Raw genomic sequence first — 21,579 nt, 5'->3', positions numbered from 1 at the left:
TATATATATACATACATACATCAGATCTACATCAGATACACATCTGCTACTCCTCTATAAATCACGAAATGGTTTGGATCCTGAATATATTCAAGAAATTCTGATTGAGTACAAACCCAGCAGGGCTCTGAGATCGACAGACTCGGGCCAACTAATGGAACCCAGAGTTTGAAGCAAACATGGTAAAGCTGCATTTAGCTATTATGCTGCACGCAGATGGAATAGGCTGCCAACAGAAATGAAGTCAGTTAGCTTTAATTAAGTTCTTTATTTTTTATTTATTTTTTATTTTTTTCTTCCTTTTTAATTATTATTTTTATTATTATTTTAAACTTTATTATACAAAATGTTTTAAAGTTTGCTGAGTCATGTTTTAATATTGTCATTGTATGTTCTTTTAGTCCTTGTGTAAAGCACTTTGAGTTGCCTTGTGTATGAAATGTGCTATACGAATAAACTTGTCTTGCCATATATATATATATATGTACATACATACATATACGTGGCCCTGATATGCCGTCGTAATTTTAAGATGACTTACTGAATGCCATGAAGTCTTTTTTAGAGCGCTTATAGCCTTAAACACAAACAACTAGGAACAAATTGTTCTTCTCTCCTAATCATACTGTTAAATGTCGATTTCAAGTTACTGTCTAAAATGCTTGCTTGAAACTGTACTACCAGCCAAACTGGATTTACTATGGATGAAAGCTTTCTTTATTTAGCTAAAGATGACTTTTTAATATTTATTTTTTAATATTTTTAATATAGATAAACATCAGGCCCACAATTCTCCCGGCCGGCAACAGCCAGAAGAAACTCCACCTTGTTGCTCTGGTGCCCTCTCTCGGTAACTCAGTTAAGCTGATCACAAAAACTGGTCTACAAAGATTTATGCCCCCAACACAGAATCGTTTAAGAATCATTTCCTGCAAAAATCTGATTTTGACCCCCCAAAAAATAGAAATAATAGTTGGGGAGTTCTGTTGTTAGCAGTTAGCATGATGTTTTGGCACAAGGAAAAACATCCATTGTTTGGAAAATATGAACCTATCTGTTGATCAATACAGCATTTTAGCCCAATATAAATAACTGCTGCTATTGGGGAGTTTGGGATCTGTTCATCTGTGAGTATTTTTAATTTTTTTGCTGTGTCACAATTATTCGAGATCCTCCTCAGTGATGTCTTTCTGGGTGGTCTCTCTATTTAGGGCCAACGAGCAGTCAGGTGGCTTGGGCCAGCACAGGCCATGGAGACGCTAACAAATGGATACAAATGACACTGTTGATTTGAAATGTGCCAAGATCATGTTGCTTTTTTTTTTTTTTTTTTTTTTTGGTCACAGAAATCACCTGACTGAAGCTTCCTTTGGCGGTGCTCAGTTTATACAGCGCCCAACCCGGCACCAACAAGATGGAGGACAGGGCCATCATCCAGCCCATCACGTAGGCCCAGGTGGGATACACGTACCAGCGGTTGAATGTCAGTGGCTTGTAGTTAACTAGAGAATATATAAAAGAGCCCTAGACAACAACAAGAACATTTTTCAAGTTTCAAAAATCTACTACATAGTACTTTGAGTACTGTTAAATTAAATAATTACATTAATTAAAATAATGTAGTTGATATATTTTACGTATACTTTTAAAATTTTTAGCCCCTCATCAATGCACGACCTAGACCATTCATTTGTTTTAAAACTCAAATGTGACCTTCAGAACAAGTTCGCCCAACCGTTAAATGGTGCAAGTAATGGAATGGCTGAAAAGCACATTACAGCTCAAACCTGAAGAATGCGAAGTCCCACTCACCAGTGAAACCAAAGGGGTCAGGTAGCGCCAGCAGATTTTGAAGAACGGGTTAGGACGCTCGCCTGTCATGTCCGCTATGATGCCGCACAGCCGCTCTGCACCTTCAGGGAAAAGCACACGATTATGAGCCCATATTCAAACTACGGTAAGACTTGTCATTCATTGTTCATTGCTGTAACAAAATCAAAAATCTGCTATCAACAAACCACATCGACTCACATATCAAATTAAAGGCCTTGATGAAAGCTTACCAGATCTGCAATTCCTTCTGCCAATAAGTCATAAGTGACCATACTATGAAAAAAAAATGAAATACATGACCCTTCAACCTACCAAATATCCAGCCCATTGCCAAGCTTTTAAACACACAGAGAAAGAGGACACAGGTTCCACTGCAAGCGTAATAGTCGAAAATCTGAAAGACGTACATCCCTCCCTGAAGACATCAAAGAGAAATATTTGTACTCACTGGCCACAATATTAGGGACACCTGTATTACGTAATACTCAACTCAACTTTATTTATAAAGCACTTTAAAACAACCGTTGCTGAATACAAAGTGCTGTGCATGGAATAGAAAGCAGTCACAAAGTAAAGTCAAGTGAAACAAGAATACATGTGTGTTTATTTTAAGGGGACTGCTGTACAAGTTGTACACTAATTGCTTTACATAGTAGCAAAGTTCCATTTTGTTAGTGTCATTCAATGATATGAGATACAACAATTATTAACAAAAATGTGAGAGGTGAATTCACTTTTGTGAGCTACTCTATGTGGAAGGTAACTAGTCACATGATGATAAGCTATCAACATGTTTATGTTATGGACTTTAATTGAAGTCAGCTACTTTTTGACAGCACTGAATCATAGCCAGTGTGAGTATGTATTCCCACCTCGGTGGCCATGATGAGCTGAAAGAGGAAACACGCCAGGCAGAAGAGCAGGAGGAAACTTTCATGCCTGCCTGCCCGACGCATCACCGTGGGAAATATGTCTGAGAAGGACGTCATCATCACCTCTATGTTGACAAACTGCAGAAAGGAGTCAAGCCATAAGGTCACTTCCATCAACCCTCACGGAATCTTGACAATCGCACCACATGTATCGAGATATGTAGCAAATCATAATTCATTGGAAAGGGTATTTGAATTCATTTAACAAGGGAAGATCCCATTGAGTTACAATAACTCTTCTCACAGAGAGTCCTAGTCAAGACAGGTGGCAGAAAATTGTACAACAAACATCAGACTCAACAGAGCCACAAACAAACAACTACCGGTATACTAAATTTGATACAATTTTGGACCAATTATTGGATCATTTCCAACAGTGATTAGGAATCAGTATTCGAACCTGTGTGTCCAAGCCCAGGAGGATGATCATGACAAAGAAGCAGACCGACCACAATTGAGGCAGCGGCATCATGGCGACAGCCTGAGGGTACGCGATGAACGCCAAGCCTGGACCTGGGAAAAATATGGACTGTTTAAAGGCCCTGTCTGCCGGTTTGACTCTGGAAAAGACACTTTTTAAATATTGGATTTAAACAAACTACGAGCATGCACGATTCTGTTTACAATCTCTTCCACCGCCTCGCTTCATAGACGGCTGTCCTCTTTCAACTCTCAGCCGTTTTAAAGTAAGCGATGAGATCGGTGGAGCTACATGCTACAAACACTTGATGTGCGCATGCGCAGTTAGGAATGAGCACACAGACACACAACGTCGTTACGTAAACATTTCTCCAGATTGAGTGACAGGATGGGGAACCAATCATTAAGATGATCCACCCGTAAGATGCCAAAATACCTTTAAAGAGAATTATAAGAATATTTCAAGTTTACCTGACTCGGTCACCTCTGCGACAGGAACGCCTTGCTCATGAGCCATGAATCCCAGCACTGAGAACACAGCAAAGCCAGCTACCACACTGGTACAACTGTTCAGCAAACACAGCCACAAGCAATCCCTGCAACACACAAACATATTTGTATCATATATATATATATATATTTTTTTTTTTTTTTTTTTTTTTAATGGCTTAGTGGTGACACTAACTTGTAGCAATTGTTGCTGCGGGTGTTGAAACTTCCCATTACAATTAGCGAGCCTTCACCAAGGCTGTAGGAGAAGAAGATCTGCGAGGCGGCATCCATCCACACCTGTTCAAAAAGACATCCACTGCCATAGATGTGTTTTTCCTCCATCAGAAGGCATGTAATGTAACACATTCATACTTGAGGGTCCATGAGTCGTGACGGCTCAGGAAAAATGTAGAACTCCACTCCTTGTCTGGCTCCCGGCAGAGTGATTCCTCGGATCAAAAGGATGAGGAGCATCACGTAAGGGAAAGTGGCAGTGAAATAAACCGCCTGGGTGAGAGGAGGGGCACAAGATTTCACAGCATTTAATGAGTATTTATTTCGAGCAGTTTGATGGACTTCACCTTTCCAGTTGATTTGATGCCTTTCCAGATACAGAAGTAACAAATGACCCACACAGCCAGGAGGCACAGAAGCACCTCCCACCTGATGCTGCCAATCTCCTCAATGCCCCCTGAGATTTTCAACACTCGGCGTCTGAACAGGTTCAAAAATGACAACAACATATTTAGTGTCACGTAGAATGTTTTAATGTGATATTTAATGTATTGTCTTCCTCACTCCCAGAATTCCATTGTTCCTGAGGTTCCGTTGGTGTGGTTGGTGTGGTGCCTTGTAATGTTGACACAATCAGCTAAAAGAATTAGAAGTATTCATTCTCTGAAGTATATGCCGTATGTAGCGTACAAAGGCTTGGGAAGTATGTGCAAGACCTCACCTGTGTTCCAGTCGTTGTCACAGGAGCTCCAGGGCAGTGGAGAGTTGAAGGAGAACGCCAGGTAGAAGAAAGCCCAGGCCATAATAATATTGTAGGTCACGCAATTGTACAGCAGGATCAGCTGCCCCCCATAGCCGATACCTGACACACCACACATTTGAGGTTCAGTATTCAAAGATTTTCCTGACTAAGATGACTTGACTTGACTTGACTTGTCTCCAAATGGAGAAATTTGTCTTGGAGCATGGTGCTGCAAGGTGCCATTGCCTATGTCTGTATAATTTCTTACTTGTTTTCTTCCATTTTTTACCAAAATGAATAACATTTCTGAACACCTAAACACACACACAAAAATCACCAAACTCATCGTGATGAAAAATTTGATGACAACAAAATGGCTCCGTGGCGCCCCCTATTGTGGAAAAGCAAAAACCAATCCCGGCACGTTTGACCCAGGGCTACAAATATTAGCAGGTACGTGTATGTAGAAAAAAAGTCCATTGCAACCATATTCTAAAATTATTTATTTATTTTTTTTAATGTCCTATTTTGGCAATTTTTTTGCACATTTACAGGGGTCATACTTTTGCCCACTTCTCCTAGACCTTTCGTCCGATTGACTGCACCATGACATGCCTGCACCATGTTAAGACTTGGGACAATGGGGGGAAAAAAATCTTAATTTTTCAAAATACTATATGACGGGGGCGGGGAATTAAAATTTGTGCTCGTATTTCGTGGAGGAGATGAAGAGGAAATACTTAAAAACCTGTCTGCAAAAGATCCCAAAAAAATCCCAAACTTCACATGTATATGAATTCATTCCCTCCCAAACATTTTCACCGAAGCAACCCCCTTCGTTCCCGGCTGTTTTACTGGATTTTGACTGATTTTGCAAGGCCCATAGAATACGGTGTTCTATTGCTATAAAAACATGGAACATACCAAAAGAAAGATTATACTCTTCTTTCATCAGGAAAAATAATATGGGGGGTGCTGGAGCCTATCTCAGCTGGTTTTGGACAGTAGGCGGGGTACACCCTGAACTGGTTGCCAGCCAATCGCAGGGCACACAGAGACAAACAACCATCCACACTCACAAGCACACCTAGGGACAATTCAGAGCATCCAATTAACCAGCCATGCATGTCTTTGGAATGTGGGAGGAGACCGGAGTACCCGGAGAAGACCCACATAGGCACGGGGAGAACATGCAAACTCCACCCAGGAAGGACAGAGCCTGGACTCGAACGTGCTAACCACACAACCACTAGTATATGATTAGCGATCATTTTGAATGGAGCAGGTCCTCTTCCACGAATCAGCGGGTAAGGCTCAACAGCTGTGTACTCGATCTTTCTGGCATCCACTAAATAGTTCAACTAAGAATACGCAGTCTCCTGGTTGTTAGTAGTTTCGTGAGCATTCATGATAAAAGAACCGGTGAAAGTTCCAATCGAACTTTACAGTACCGTACATGAAAGATTGTTGCACACCTTCAGCCAGTGGGCACAGCTTCCTCCAGCAGGTGATGGCACCCTCTTGTGTGTGCTGACCCATAGTGGTATCCAAAAGGAAGAGCGGTACACCACACGTCACCACAAATGCCAGATATGGCACCAGGAATGCACCTGAATGTTACACACAATTATGCACAATGTTTGCGAGAAGTGTCGTGCCGATGGCCACATTTGCTTACCACCGCCGTTTTTGTAGCACAAGTACGGAAACCGCCATACATTGCCCAGGCCCACAATGTTCCCGGCAACAGCTAGAAGATACTCAATCTTGTTGCTCCAGTGTCCTCTCTCCTCATGTGCATCTTGACGATTTCCCCCTTGCATTGCCTAAAAGTTTGTTTCAGCCACACACACATACGCGACATACACTTAAGGTTACATCATGAGCAACTGGGTGAGTAGTTAACCAGTTTGATGGCGAGATCTCTTTCTCTTGCCGAACTGTTTGAAACTGAAAGCTACTTCTTGTAATATTGAGTATAATAATAATAGTGAGTACCGCCAAGGCTGAATGGGGACACGTGCATTTAATCATTTAATACATTTCCTGATATGATAGTCAGTTAGTTAGCATGTATATCACTTAGCATAATGGGCATGGATACATTTGCAATGTACAGTCGGAGGTGAGATTATGATTAGATTACCAACTACGCCACTGAGCAGTATCAGACATCTGGTATTGGTAATGATGATAAGTTATACAGTATGTATGGAAGTGGGCATGGAAAGTTGAATGTCCCATTGAAAATGAAGGGGGGAAATTTTATTTGTTCATTTCCTTTTTCCTTTCGTACAATCATTCATTATGATATATATTTCAACATACAGTTTACAATGTGTATAACACCCGAAAAGAAAAAGGACTGACGGGATGAAGTCCAAGATTGAATGTGATAATTAAGCATTACATTGTGTGAACATTGTAAGTAATGTGGAATTAGACAATAAATTCCTCAGATGGTGTGAATTTTTTAGTAAGTTGAAATTTGAACGGTAAATTGGATGTTTTCATGTTGGAGTATTCGCTGGACAAAAGAAGTGAGTAGTAGGAAAATTAGTGAAATTAAAAAATGAGTGAAATATTAAAGGTTAGAAATAACATAAGTGACCCACAATGACAAGCACAAGCAACTTGGCGGGCGGGCACGGCCCCCTATGACCTGACCATTGGGCTGTGGCAGGGTGAGACCATTTCGAGATATGAAAGCAGAATGTAAATGTGAACTCTAAATTGAATTTAGGAGAAAGACGACAGAATACGAATTACTTGTGCTAGTTCTCCCTCTAACATGTTCTCATTGAGTGGTCAGTGCCAGCATTTTGAACCAATTGGAGACATTTAAAGGAGTCCTGGCTGACTCCAAAGTAGCCTTAAAAACAACAAAGAACAAAATGTTCTTCTCTCCGAATGGGGTATATACCACGGAAGAGGCACATCAGTTTGGTTCCGGTTCGGTTTGCGACGTGTGGGCTACGTCAAAATACTTGTGCTTCCGACTTTGTGCCCCTCGGTTGCGCGTTCGCAACCCGAACCAAACTGATGTGCAAAATCACGTCCCGCCTCTTCCGTGGCATATACCCCATAATACTGTTAAATGTCAATTTCAAGTTACTGTCTAAAATGCTTGCTTGAAACTGTCCTACCGGCCAAACTGGATTCAGGAAAAACAAGCATTATTTATTTAGCCTAAGATGACTTTTTAATACAATTAATTAATCAGCACTCTAGATAAACATATCAGGTCCACAATGCTCCCGGCAACAGCCAGAAGAAACGCCACCTTGTTGCTCTGGTGACCTCACAGTAACTCAGTTAAGCTGACTGCAAAAATTGGTCGACAAAGAATTACGCCTCCAAATTTTAATAATTTTAAAGCCATATGTCTGGAGTTAAAATCATACCAAAACCCCGTAAACACAAAAAACGTGATCTACGTACACAAAACCTGTTCTACGTACACAAAACATTTTTTTTTTTTTTTGTAGTTAAAGATATGCTTCTTTATATACGTAGATCAAGTTTTGTGTACGTAGATCGCGTTTTTTGTGTTTACGGGGTTTTGGCATGATTCTAACTCCATACCATATTTGCGACACCCACTTACTTACTCGTATACTGCGCAGATATTTGTTGCTGGTGACCCACTGTTCATCAACAAAGCTAGAAATACAGTAGGATGATGCCAAGGGTTTGAGTTTGATTTAAACAAACTACAAAAAAAAAGATACATTTAGCTCACTCATAAGTGCCATTATTTTTATATTTTTATTTTTTAGAATCTCAGCACAAAGAAATCACACACTTGTCACTGGTGAGCTATTTTTGGAAGAGGCCCACCGATTACTTATGTGGTCGCTGGGAGTTGGTCACCTGGTGCCCACGTTAGTGACACCTGCCCTAAAAGCTCAACTTAAATCGAACCTTCCTTGTAGCCACACACACACACGACGCACACACTTAAAGTCACGTAAAAAGCGAATGACTGAGCAATTAATAAGTTTGGAGGGGAAATTTAGATGATCTCCATAACATTGAAGTTCTTCTTCATCTTTTTAATTAAACCCACAAAAATAAAGAGAGCATCTTCGATGATGGCTGCAGCACATCATTTACGTAGGAGACCACAATTTAGCAAAAGAAATAATCAGCTCACCTTTGATGGATTTATCTCTGTCAGTGTACGGCCCTTGGCATCAATGTAACACATATAGCATTCTACTGGTACAAAATCTAATTCCAACATCGAGCACTGAAAGCTAAAACAAAAATAAAACATCAACCGTTTCTATAAAATCCACACTTCATTCCACAGTCAAGCATAACATTCTAATATTGCACAAACTATATCAAACTAAACAAAAGCACATGTCATTAGTGTTTTAAATGCCACTTACCCTTGTGCAAATTTTCCTCAGAGAGCAGTAAAATGGCAACAGGTAGACAAACCAAATTTGCTTCTCTATTCAACTTAACCCCTCTGTTTGCCAACCCAGGTGAATATGACAAACAAGTGCATGAGACAATATGTGCGTGAAGTTGCCCCCCCATCCCACGCAAAATTTGATAGTCTGTTTCGTTGGTGCTCCTTTTTGTGCTGGTTTGTGGCACATAAAGGTTTGTTTGTGCTGTTACTGTTTTGCCGTTATTAGAATTTTTTTTTAGGTCATCTCGAGTTCACCCAGCCCCCATCTATTGAGAAACGGACCTGAAAGTTGGCGTGGACAGTTGAATGTCCCATTGAAAAAGAATGGGGAAAATTTCATTTGTTCATTTAATTTTTCTTTCGGACCATCATTCATTATGACAATTTCAACATACAGTTTACAAAATGTATAACACCCGAAAAGAAAAAGGACTGATGGGATGAAGCCGAAGCTTAAATGTGATAATTAAACCTTACATTGTGTGAAAATTGTAAGTAATGTGGAATTAGACAATAAATTCCTCAGATGGTGTGAATTTGTTAGTAAGTTGAAATTTGAACAGTAAATTGGATGTACTATGTTGGAGTATTCGCTGGACAAAAGAAGTGAGTAGTAGGAAAATTAGTGAAATTAAAAAATGAGTGAAATATTAAAGGTTAGAAATAACATAAGTGACCCACAATGACAAGCACAAGCAACTTGGCGGGCGGGCACGGCCCCCTATGACCTGACCATTGGGCTGTGGCAGGGTGAGACCATTTCGAGATATGAAAGCAGAATGTAAATGTGAACTCTAAATTGAATTTAGTAGAAAGACGACAGAATACGAATTACTTGTGCTAGTTCTCCCTCTAACATGTTCTCATTGAGTGGTCAGTGCCAGCATTTTGAACCAATTGGAGACATTTAAAGGAGTCCTGGCTGACTCCAAAGTAGCCTTAAAAACAACAAAGAACAAAATGTTCTTCTCTCCGAATGGGGTATATACCACGGAAGAGGCACATCAGTTTGGTTCCGGTTCGGTTTGCGACGTGTGGGCTACGTCAAAATACTTGTGCTTCCGACTTTGTGCCCCTCGGTTGCGCGTTCGCAACCCGAACCAAACTGATGTGCAAAATCACGTCCCGCCTCTCCCATGGCATATACCCCATTATACTGTTAAATGTCAATTTCAAGTTACTGTCTAAAATGCTTGCTTGAAACTGTCCTACCGGCCAAACTGGATTTAGGAAAAACAAGCATTATTTATTTAGCCTAAGATGACTTTTTAATACAATTAATTAAAACTCATTCACTGCCAGTCATTATAGAAAATTTTTACATTTCCAATACTCACGTGATATTACATTCAATAATTATATATAAACCGAATCTACCAAATAACAGAATAGACTCCCTACTTTTTGTCCCGTCCCGTTCTTTTATAATTGACAGCAGAAAAATGTAGGTTTGCCAAAATACAGCCATTTCTCCCATGGACTCTGAAACTGTGTTTATTTCCTATAAAATGGGGCAATGATGTCATCTACCGGTGGTTGGGCATCAGTAAAGTTGTTTCCAAGTTTGATATTTACAGTGGAGCATGCTCAGATTCGCCCCCATTTAGCACCGCTCTAAAAAATACAATTGACAAGTATACTTGTCAAAGGCAGTGAATGAGTTAATCAGCACTCTAGATAAACATATCAGGTCCACAATGCTCCCGGCAACAGCCAGAAGAAACTCCACCTGACTGCTCTGGTGACCTCACAGTAACTCAGTTAAGCTGACCGCAAAAATTGGTCGAGAAAGAATTACGCCTCCAAACTTTAATAATTTTAAAGCCATATGTCTGGAGTTAAAATCATACCAAAACCCCGTAAACACAAAAAACGTGATCTACGTACACAAAACCTGAGTTACGTGCACAAAACTTGATCTACGTACACAAAACCTTTCTTGTTGTTGTAGTTGAAGATATGCTTCTTTGTGTACATAGATCTCGTTTTGTGCAAGTATTAGCAAATTACTTGTGCTAGTTCTCCCTCTAACATGTTCTCATTTAGTGGTGAGTGGCAGCATTTTGAACCAGAAATTTGGCTGACTCCAAAGTAGCCTTAAAAAAAACAAAGAACAAATTGTTCTTCTGTCCTAATAATACTGTTAAATGTCAATTGCTTGCTAGAAACTGTCCTACCAGCCAAACTGGATTTACTATAAACAAGCATTATTTATTTAGCTTAAGATGACTTTTTCCATCCATCCATCCATTTTCTTGACCGCTTATTCCTCACAAGGGTTGCGGGGGGTGCTGGAGCCTATCTCAGCTGGCTTTGGGCAGTAGGCGGGGTACACACTGGACTGGTTGCCAGCCAATCGCAGGGCACACAGAGACGAACAACCAACCACACTCACAAGCACACCTCGGGACAATTCGGAGCGCCCAATTAACCTGCCACGCATGTCTTTGGAAAGTGGGAGGAGACCGGAGTACCCGGAGAAGACCCATGCAGGCACGGGCGAAAATGCAAACTCCACCCAGGAAGGCCGGAGCCTGGACTCGAAGCCGAGTCCTCAGAACTGGGACGTGCTAACCACTCTCCACCATGCCACCCAAGATGAGTTTTTAATACAATTAATCAACACTCCAGACAAACACATCAGTTCCACAATGCTCCTGGCAACAGCCAGAAGAAACTCCACCTTGTTGCTCTGGTGCCCTCTCTCGGTAACTCAGTTAAGCTGATCACAAAAATTGGTCAATAAAGATTTATGCGTCCAACACAGATTCATTTCAGAGTCATTTCCTGCAAAAATTAGATTTTAACAAAGTAATAATAATAATAATAATAATAATAATAATAATAATAATAATAGTTGGGCAGTTATGTTAGCATGATGTTTTGGCACAAGAAAACATATACACAGCATTTTAGCCCGGTTGCCTAATAAAAACGGAATTATATAAAGAACTGCTTCTATTGGGGAGTTTGGGATCAGTTCATGGTTTTTTTTTTCTTTTCTTTTTTCTGTGTCACAATCCTTCAAGATCCTCCTCAGTGATGTCTTGCTGCGTGGTCTCTCTATTTAGGGCCAACGAGCAGTCAGGCGGCTTGGGCCAGCACAGGCCATGAAGACGCTAACAAATGGATACAAATGACACTGTTGATTTGAAATATGCCGAAATCATGTTGCTTTTTTTTTTTGGTCACAGAAATCACCTGACTGAGTGTTCCCTTGGCAGTGCTCAGTTTATACAGCGCCCAACCCGGGACCAACAAGATGGAGGACAGGGCCATCATCCAGCCCATCACGTAGGCCCAGGTGGGATACACGTACCAGCGGTTGAATGTCAGTGGCTTGTAGTTAACTAGAGAATATATAAAAGAGCCCTAGACAACAAGAAAAAAAAATTCAAGTTTTAAATACCTACTTGATAATACTTTGATTACTGTTTTTTTATTATTGTTTTTTTTATTACAAATTTAAAGAATAAAATCATAAAACCATTGTTAATAAAATAATATATTTTATATATTTACATACACATTCATTCGTTTAAAAAAATTCAAATGTGGCCTTCAGAACAATTAAGTTCGCCCACCCGTTAAACGGTGCACGTCATGAAATGGATGACAAGCACATAACAGCTCAAACCTGAAGAATGAGAAGTCACACTCACCAGTGAAACCAAAGGGGTCAGGTAGCGCCAGCAGATTTTGAAGAACGGGTTAGGACGCTCGCCTGTCATGTCCGCTATGATGACGCACAGCCGCTCTGCGCCTTCAGGGAAAAGCACACAAGAAAAGCACACAATTTTGAGCCCATATTCAAACTACGGTAAGACTTGTTGTCACTGTTCATTACTGCAATGAAGTCAAAAACCTGTTACCAACAAAACACATTGACTCACGTATCAAATTAAAGTCCTTGATGAAAGCTTACCAGATCTGCAATTTTTTTTGCCAAAAAGACGTCATAAATGACCTCACGATGAAACAAAAAGGAAAGACATGACCCGCCATCAACCTACCAAATATCCAGCCCATTGCCAAGCTTTTAAACACGCAGAGAAAGAGAAGGCAGGCTCCATTGCAAGCATAGTAGTCGAAAAGCTGGAAGACGTACATCCCTCCCTGAGGACGACATCAAAAGAGAAATATTTGGACTCACTGGCCACAATATTAGGTACACCTGTATAAAATTAGAGATACAACAGACTTGTTCACGTACAGTATTCCTCATAAAGTGTCCACAGGAGTACTTGTTTCACAACAGTGACTCGACATCCATCCGTCTCATTTTTGTAAATATTTCATTTTGTAATATTTCCTTTAGCCCAATATTCAAACCAGGTGCATGGCCTTTTTAAGTGGTGTAACTTTTTATCTGAAATAATGATGGCAGTTCACTGACAGACCGATGATCCCCACCTCTGCTTTTACGCACGTATGCCAATAACACAAATGCTCCTGTATATTATACAGCACTGCATGGAATCATGATGCTCTATGGCTGCAATAATGCCTCAAAATATTACGGACCAAGTGGTAATAGCCATATATATATATATATATATATATATATATATATATATATATATATATATATATATATATATATATATATATATATATATATATATATATATATATATATATATATATATATATATATATATATTCTATATATAAAATGCAATAGATCACAAAAACTGCTTTTTGTGGTTCTATTAGACTCGGTGTTCTTAAGAACATATATTTGCACAACTTTATTTGCATCTAAGGTAAACATTTAGATATAAAGAAATATGACATTGTGAGGGGCTGCCATATGGGCCAATGGTCAAATCTTTTGACGGCCCTCTATAGTAGATGAATCTTTTCTATAGGTCTTGCCCTATGTTTACAACAAATTTCAGGCTTTCATCATCAAATGAGCAATTTTTTTCCCCACAAATCTGCCCAACTAGATGGCTCGTCCTTGCTTAGGGGTGGAGCCTCCCGACCTTTGCTTCTGGTTGTTTAGACAATTACTGCTGTGTTATTATTTAAGGGGATATCGATACAACCTGTACACTAAATGTTTGATTAGTAGCAAAGTATCATTTTGTTAGTGCCGTCAAATGATAAGATACAACAATTATTAACAAAAATGGAAAGAAAAGCTAACTTTATTTTTGTGAGCTACTCTATATGGAAGGTAACAGATCACATGATTGATAAGCTATCACCATGTTTATGTTTTGAACTTCAATTGAAGTAAGCTACTTTTTGACAGCACAGATTCATAACCAGTGTGAGTATGTATTCCCACCTCAGTGGCCATGAAGAACTCTGAGAAGAAACACGTGAGGCAGAAGAGCAGGAGGAAACTTTCATGCCTGCCTGCCCGACGCATCACCGTGGGAAATATGTCTGAGAAGGACGTCATCACCACCTCCATGCAAACAAACTATAGAAAAGAGCCTGCTTAAATTGTCGGTTCATTGTCTATGTCATGTCCCTGTCACATCTTGTTGCTGCCTGCTTATCCCATGTCAAGTCTTGTCTTCACAGTATTTGTTTGTATCTGGATTTATGTCTTTGTTTATTTGGTGTTTTGGATAACTCTAGTACCTTTTTCTTGCCAACTTGCTTCCCTCCAGTTGAGTCTACATCAACCCTCACGAAAACTTGACAATCGCACCACATGTACTGAGATATGTACCAAATCATTGTTTATTGGAAATATTATTTTAACTGACTGAACCTTTATTTAACCAGGGAAGGTCCCTCAGAGTTACAATAACACTTCTCACAGGGACTCCTAGTCAAGACAGGTGGCAGAAAATTGTACAACAAACATGAGACTTAACACTTTGGACCATTTAAAGTGGAAGTCAACCCGAAACGTTTCTTGACATTAATATGTTTTATGTGACCTCGCTAAACATGACATTCTGATTAATATTACATTTTTGGAATATGAGTTATGAAGCAAAATCCAGCTGCTTTTATCCATCTCAGACAGCGGCCATTTTGCCACTTGCTGCCAACCAATCACAGCTCAGCTTCAGAAAACAGGTGAGCTGTGATTGGGTGTTGCCTGAGCCCTGAGCAACATGGCATGTCATCTTCAGTCGACTGCTAGTGGTAAAATGGCCGCCCCCTGAGATGGATTAAAAAAAAACGGCTGGATTTTGTTGCTTAACTTTACATATTCCACTAACGCAATATTAACCTGAATAACATCAAGTTATTCACAACAATCAGTGGTCGAACCTGTGTGTCCAGGCCCAGGAGGATGATCATGAAAAAGAAGCAGACCGACCACAATTGAGGCAGCGGCATCATGGCGACCGCCTGAGGGTACGCGTTTAAAGAGATAGTTCGGATTTTTTGACATGAATCTCTATTTCATCCTCACCTCCAGTGTGTGCGATCAACACTGACTTACCCCTGACAGCGTTCTGTGACACGAGTTCTGGTTCGGTGTTGGACGAGAGGAAAAGAGTCCAGCAAGTTGGCTGGGTTCACCTAAATAAAGCGTTTTTTCTTCTCAAAACAATTTGTGTTCAAAAGAGTGGTACATTTTGCACACTAAACTCCTTTCTGAAAAAAGTCAGACGCCATTATTGCCGGGCACTATTTTTCTGTTCGTTCGTATCACTGCGCGGTGCGCCGCATACAGCTAATCGACGCGCTGCAGACAGTTTGATGGCTACATCTTTTTAACGTAGGAGTTACCAACCTTTTGGAAGCTGAGAAAATTAATAATAGCTGTGGAAATAAATAATAATTTGAGAAGAGTTTAAATACTTTTTCATGGCACTGTAACAACATAGAGATGGTGCAAATTTTGGTTTAATTATCGTCAAACACTGCAAACATAAACACAGCTAAATAGCAACTTTACATATTAAAAATGTACACTTTTTACTTCAATAAACACCTATATTACATTTCTTTCAAACCCACTTTTATTCCACAACAAATCATCAAAGTACAATATTTCCCATTAAATATCTAACTAAAAATAGCACATGCCATTATTGTTTCAAATGCTACATACCTTGCTTTTCTTACCAAGGATGCAATTTTTTGCTGCAGTTGTAAAATGGTGACAGATGGCACAAAACACAGCATTTATTTCCCTACTCAACCTGACCTGGGGCCTCATGAATGAAGGGTGCTCCTCCCATCTCGCGAGCAAAGACTACTGTATAAACTTGATGGTATACGTACAAATTAGGCATATACAGCTCTTAGGCAGTGAGTACACGGGTGGGGGTGAGGGGGGCTGTCTCAGGTTGGTCACTCACTATTATTTAACATATATATATATATATATATATATATATATATATATATATATATATATATATACATACATACATCAGATCTACATCAGATACACATCTGCTACTCCTCTATAAATCACGAAATGGTTTGGATCCTGAATATATTCAAGAAATTCTGATTGAGTACAAACCCAGCAGGGCTCTGAGATCGACAGACTCGGGCCAACTAATGGAACCCAGAATTTGAAGCAAACATGGTAAAGCTGCATTTAGCTATTATGCTGCACGCAGATGGAATAGGCTGCCAACAGAAATGAAGTCAGTTAGCTTTAATTAAGTTCTTTATTTTTTATTTATTTTTTATTTTTTTCTTCCTTTTTAATTATTATTTTTATTATTATTTTAAACTTTATTATACAAAATGTTTTAAAGTTTGCTGAGTCATGTTTTAATATTGTCATTGTATGTTCTTTTAGTCAATTGTGTAACCTATTTTTATTTATTCTTCTTCCTCTGAATGTTCACTACAGTTTGTTGATTTTATTCTTCTTCCTCTGAATGTTAACTACTGTTTGTTGATGCTTATGTGTTGCCTTTCCTTGTGTAAAGCACTTTGAGTTGCCTTGTGTATGAAATGTGCTATACGAATAAACTTGTCTTGCCATATATATATATATATATATATATATATATATATATATATATATATATATATATATATATATATATATATATATATATATATATATATATATATATATACATACATACATACATATACGTGGCCCTGATATGCCGTCGTAATTTTAAGATGACTTACTGAATGCCATGAAGTCTTTTTTAGAGCGCTTATAGCCTTAAACACAAATAACTAGGAACAAATTGTTCTTCTCTCCTAATCATACTGTTAAATGTCGATTTCAAGTTACTGTCTAAAATGCTTGCTTGAAACTGTACTACCAGCCAAACTGGATTTACTATGGATGAAAGCTTTCTTTATTTAGCTAAAGATGACTTTTTAATATTTATTTTTTAATATTTTTAATATAGATAAACATCAGGCCCACAATTCTCCCGGCCGGCAACAGCCAGAAGAAACTCCACCTTGTTGCTCTGGTGCCCTCTCTCGGTAACTCAGTTAAGCTGATCACAAAAACTGGTCTACAAAGATTTATGCCCCCAACACAGAATCGTTTAAGAATCATTTCCTGCAAAAATCTGATTTTGACCCCCCAAAAAATAGAAATAATAGTTGGGGAGTTCTGTTGTTAGCAGTTAGCATGATGTTTTGGCACAAGGAAAAACATCCATTGTTTGGAAAATATGAACCTATCTGTTGATCAATACAGCATTTTAGCCCAATATAAATAACTGCTGCTATTGGGGAGTTTGGGATCTGTTCATCTGTGAGTATTTTTTATTTTTTTGCTGTGTCACAATTATTCGAGATCCTCCTCAGTGATGTCTTGCTGCGTGGTCTCTCTATTTAGGGCCAGCGAGCAGTCAGGCGGCTTGGGCCAGCACAGGCCATGGAGACGCTAACAAATGGATACAAATGACACTGTTGATTTGAAATGTGCCAAGATCATGTTGCTTTTTTTTTTTTTTTTTTTTTTTGGGTCACAGAAATCACCTGACTGAAGCTTCCTTTGGCGGTGCTCAGTTTATACAGCGCCCAACCCGGCACCAACAAGATGGAGGACAGGGCCATCATCCAGCCCATCACGTAGGCCCAGGTGGGATACACGTACCAGCGGTTGAATGTCAGTGGCTTGTAGTTAACTAGAGAATATATAAAAGAGCCCTAGACAACAACAAGAACATTTTTCAAGTTTCAAAAATCTACTACATAGTACTTTGATTACTGTTAAATTAAATAATTACATTAATTAAAATAATGTAGTTGAAATATTTTACGTATACTTTTAAAATTTTTAGCCCCTCATCAATGCACGACCTAGACTAGACCATTCATTTGTTTTAAAACTCAAATGTGACCTTCAGAACAAATTCGCCCAACCGTTAAATGGTGCAAGTAATGGAATGGCTGAAAAGCACATTACAGGTCAAACCTGAAGAATGCGAAGTCCCACTCACCAGTGAAACCAAAGGGGTCAGGTAGCGCCAGCAGATTTTGAAGAACGGGTTAGGACGCTCGCCTGTCATGTCCGCTATGATGCCGCACAGCCGCTCTGCACCTTCAGGGAAAAGCACACAATTTTAAGCCCATATTCAAACTACTGTCAGACTTGTCATTCATTGTTCATTGCTGTAACAAAATCAAAAATCTGCTATCAACAAACCACATCGACTCACATATCAAATTAAAGGCCTTGATGAAAGCTTACCAGATCTGCAATTCCTTCTGCCAATAAGTCATAAGTGACCATACTATGAAAAAAAAATGAAATACATGACCCTTCAACCTACCAAATATCCAGCCCATTGCCAAGCTTTTAAACACACAGAGAAAGAGGACACAGGTTCCACTGCAAGCGTAATAGTCGAAAATCTGAAAGACGTACATCCCTCCCTGAGGACATCAAAGAGAAATATTTGTACTCACTGGCCACAATATTAGGGACACCTGTATTACGTAATACTCAACTCAACTTTATTTATAAAGCACTTTAAAACAACCGTTGCTGAATACAAAGTGCTGTGCATGGAATAGAAAGCAGTCACAAAGTAAAGTCAAGTGAAACAAGAATACATGTGTGTTTATTTATTTATAGCAAATCATAATTCATTGGAAAGGGTATTTGAATTCATTTAACAAGGGAAGATCCCATTGAGTTACAATAACTAGAGTAATAGAGTTACAAATTCTTCTCACAGAGAGTCCTAGTCAAGACAGGTGGCAGAAAATTGTACAACAAACATCAGACTCAACAGAGCCACATACAAACAACTACCGGTATACTAAATTTGATACATTTTTGGACCAATTATTGGATCATTTCCAACAGTGATTAGGAATCAGTGTTCGAACCTGTGTGTCCAAGCCCAGGAGGATGATCATGACAAAGAAGCAGACCGACCACAATTGAGGCAGCGGCATCATGGCGACGGCCTGAGGGTACGCGATGAACGCCAAGCCTGGACCTGGGAAAAATATGGACTGTTTAAAGGCCCTGTCTGCCGGTTTGACTCTGGAAAAGACACTTTTTAAATATTGGATTTAAACAAACTACGAGCATGCACGATTCTGTTTACAATCTCTTCCACCGCCTCGCTTCATAGAAGGCTGTCCTCTTTCAACTCTCAGCCGTTTTAAAGTAAGCGATGAGATCGGTGGAGCTACAACGATGAATAGCTGAATCCCAAGCTCACCGGCTACATGCTACAAACACTTGATGTGCGCATGCGCAGTTAGGAATGAGCACACACACAACGTCGTTACGTAAACATTTCTCCAGATTGAGTGACAGGATGGGGAACCAATCATTAAGATGATCCACCCGTAAGATGCCAAAATACCTTTAAAGAGAATTATAAGAATATTTCAAGTTTACCTGACTCGGTCACCTCTGCGACAGGAACGCCTTGCTCATGAGCCATGAATCCCAGCACTGAGAACACAGCAAAGCCAGCTACCACACTGGTACAACTGTTCAGCAAACACAGCCACAAGCAATCCCTGCAACACACAAACATATTTGTATCATATATATATATATATATATATATATATATATATATATATATATATATATATATATATATATATATATATATATATATATATATATATATATATATATATATATATATATATATATATATATATATTATATATATTTTTTTTTTTAATGGCTTAGTGGTGACACTAACTTGTAGCAATTGTTGCTGCGGGTGTTGAAACTTCCCATTACAATTAGCGAGCCTCCACCAAGGCTGTAGGAGAAGAAGATCTGCGAGGCGGCATCCATCCACACCTGTTCAAAAAGACAGCCACTGCCATAGATGTGTTTTTCCTCCATCAGAGTGCATGTAATGTAACACATTCATACTTGAGGGTCCATGAGTCGTGACGGCTCAGGAAAAATGTAGAACTCCACTCCTTGTCTGGCTCCCGGCAGAGTGATTCCTCGGATCAAAAGGATGAGGAGCATCACGTAAGGGAAAGTGGCAGTGAAATAAACCGCCTGGGTGAGAGGAGGGTCACAAGATTTCACAGCATTTAATGAGTATTTATTTCGAGCAATTTGATGGACTTCACCTTTCCAGTTGATTTGATGCCTTTCCAGATACAGAAGTAACAAATGACCCACACAGCCAGGAGGCACAGAAGCACCTCCCACCTGATGCTGCCAATCTCCTCAATGCCCCCTGAGATTTTCAACACTCGGCGTCTGAACAGGTTCAAAAATGACAACAACATATTTAGTGTCACGTAGAATGTTTTAATGTGATATTTAATGTTTTGTCTTCCTTACTCCCAGAATTCCATTGCTCCTGAGGTTCCGTTGGTGTGGTTGGTGTGGTGCCTTGTAATGTTGACACAATCAGCTAAAAGAATTAGAAGTATTCATTCTCTGAAGTATATGCCGTATGTAGCGTACAAAGGCTTGGGGAGTATGTGCAAGACCTCACCCGTGTTCCAGTCGTTGTCACAGGAGCTCCAGGGCAGTGGAGAGTTGAAAGAGAACGCCAGGTAGAAGAAAGCCCAGGCCATAATAATATTGTAGGTCACGTAATTGTACAGCTGGATCAGCTGCCCCCCATAGCCGATACCTGACACACCACACATTTGAGGTTCAGTATTCAATGATTTTCCTGACTAAGATGACTTGACTTGACTTGACTTGACTTGTCTCCAAATGGAGAAATTTGTCTTGGAGCATGGTGCTGCAAGGTGCCATTGCCTATGTCTGTATAATTTCTTATTTGTTTTCTTCCATTTTTTACCAAAATGAATAACATTTCTGAACACCTAAACACACACACAAAAATCACCAAACTCATCGTGGTGAAAAATTTGATGACAACAAAATGGCTCCGTGGCGCCCCCTATTGTGGAAAAGCAAAAACCAATCCCGGCACGTTTGACCCAGGGCTACAAATATTAGCAGGTACGTGTATGTAGAAAAAAGGTCCATTGCAACCATATTCTAAAATTATTTATTTTTTATTTTTTTAATGTCCTATTTTGGCAATTTTTTTGCACATTTACAGGTGTCATACTTTTGCCCACTTCGCCTAGACCGTTCGTCCGATTGACTGCACCATGACATG

At 39.5% G+C, this 21,579-nt stretch overlaps 2 protein-coding genes across 3 annotated transcripts; both read right to left on the bottom strand.

The window, feature by feature from the left end:
• Positions 1–60: 60 nt before the first annotated feature.
• On the bottom strand, positions 61–9,199 carry LOC144032747 (sodium- and chloride-dependent GABA transporter 2-like). 2 transcript variants are annotated; one of them, XM_077540120.1, is made up of 15 exons: positions 9,051–9,199; positions 6,332–6,479; positions 6,129–6,263; positions 4,633–4,773; positions 4,476–4,548; positions 4,259–4,391; positions 4,050–4,184; positions 3,871–3,974; positions 3,657–3,781; positions 3,166–3,278; positions 2,706–2,843; positions 2,146–2,248; positions 1,813–1,913; positions 1,354–1,524; positions 61–1,259 (listed from the first exon to the last, which is right to left on the bottom strand). In XM_077540120.1, the coding sequence occupies exons 2-15, from the start codon at positions 6,474–6,476 to the stop codon at positions 1,161–1,163; spliced, it is 1,716 nt and encodes a 571-aa protein (XP_077396246.1). In that variant the 5' UTR covers positions 6,477–6,479; positions 9,051–9,199; the 3' UTR covers positions 61–1,160. The 2 variants fall into 2 exon arrangements, with proteins under 2 accessions (XP_077396246.1, XP_077396245.1); XM_077540119.1 differs by having other exon boundaries at positions 61–1,524.
• Positions 9,200–11,782: 2,583 nt separating this feature from the next.
• LOC144032893 (sodium- and chloride-dependent GABA transporter 2-like) lies at positions 11,783–20,987 on the bottom strand. The gene is made up of 12 exons (XM_077540429.1): positions 20,938–20,987; positions 20,781–20,853; positions 20,564–20,696; positions 20,355–20,489; positions 20,176–20,279; positions 19,857–19,981; positions 19,334–19,446; positions 14,376–14,513; positions 13,093–13,195; positions 12,742–12,842; positions 12,281–12,451; positions 11,783–12,198 (listed from the first exon to the last, which is right to left on the bottom strand). The coding sequence occupies exons 2-12, from the start codon at positions 20,792–20,794 to the stop codon at positions 12,094–12,096; spliced, it is 1,242 nt and encodes a 413-aa protein (XP_077396555.1). The 5' UTR covers positions 20,795–20,853; positions 20,938–20,987; the 3' UTR covers positions 11,783–12,093.
• Between the last annotated feature and the right edge of the window lie 592 nt (positions 20,988–21,579).

Source organism: Festucalex cinctus, chromosome 13 (assembly GCF_051991245.1).
Source record: "Festucalex cinctus isolate MCC-2025b chromosome 13, RoL_Fcin_1.0, whole genome shotgun sequence".
NCBI classification, from domain to species: domain Eukaryota; kingdom Metazoa; phylum Chordata; class Actinopteri; order Syngnathiformes; family Syngnathidae; genus Festucalex; species Festucalex cinctus.
The sequence above is the reverse complement of the archived record's forward strand: the minus strand, read 5'-3'. Positions and strand labels throughout refer to the sequence as shown.

What these genes read in the sequence shown, in the direction of transcription:
- LOC144032747 (XM_077540119.1), bottom strand. Translation starts at nt 6,476, where the DNA reads ATGCAAGGGGGAAATCGTCAAGATGCACATGAGGAGAGAGGACACTGG. An exon ending in AGCTCATCATGGCCACCGAG is followed by an intron (nt 2,249 to 2,705) that starts GTGGGAATACAT and finishes TGATGTCTTCAG; the next exon opens with GGAGGGATGTACGTCTTTCA. An exon ending in TGACCCCTTTGGTTTCACTG is followed by an intron (nt 1,525 to 1,812) that starts GTGAGTGGGACT and finishes GTTGTTGTCTAG; the next exon opens with GGCTCTTTTATATATTCTCT.
- LOC144032893 (XM_077540429.1), bottom strand. An exon ending in GCATCAAATCAACTGGAAAG is followed by an intron (nt 20,490 to 20,563) that starts GTGAAGTCCATC and finishes CCTCTCACCCAG; the next exon opens with GCGGTTTATTTCACTGCCAC. An exon ending in CGCAGCAACAATTGCTACAA is followed by an intron (nt 19,982 to 20,175) that starts GTTAGTGTCACC and finishes TGTGTGTTGCAG; the next exon opens with GGATTGCTTGTGGCTGTGTT.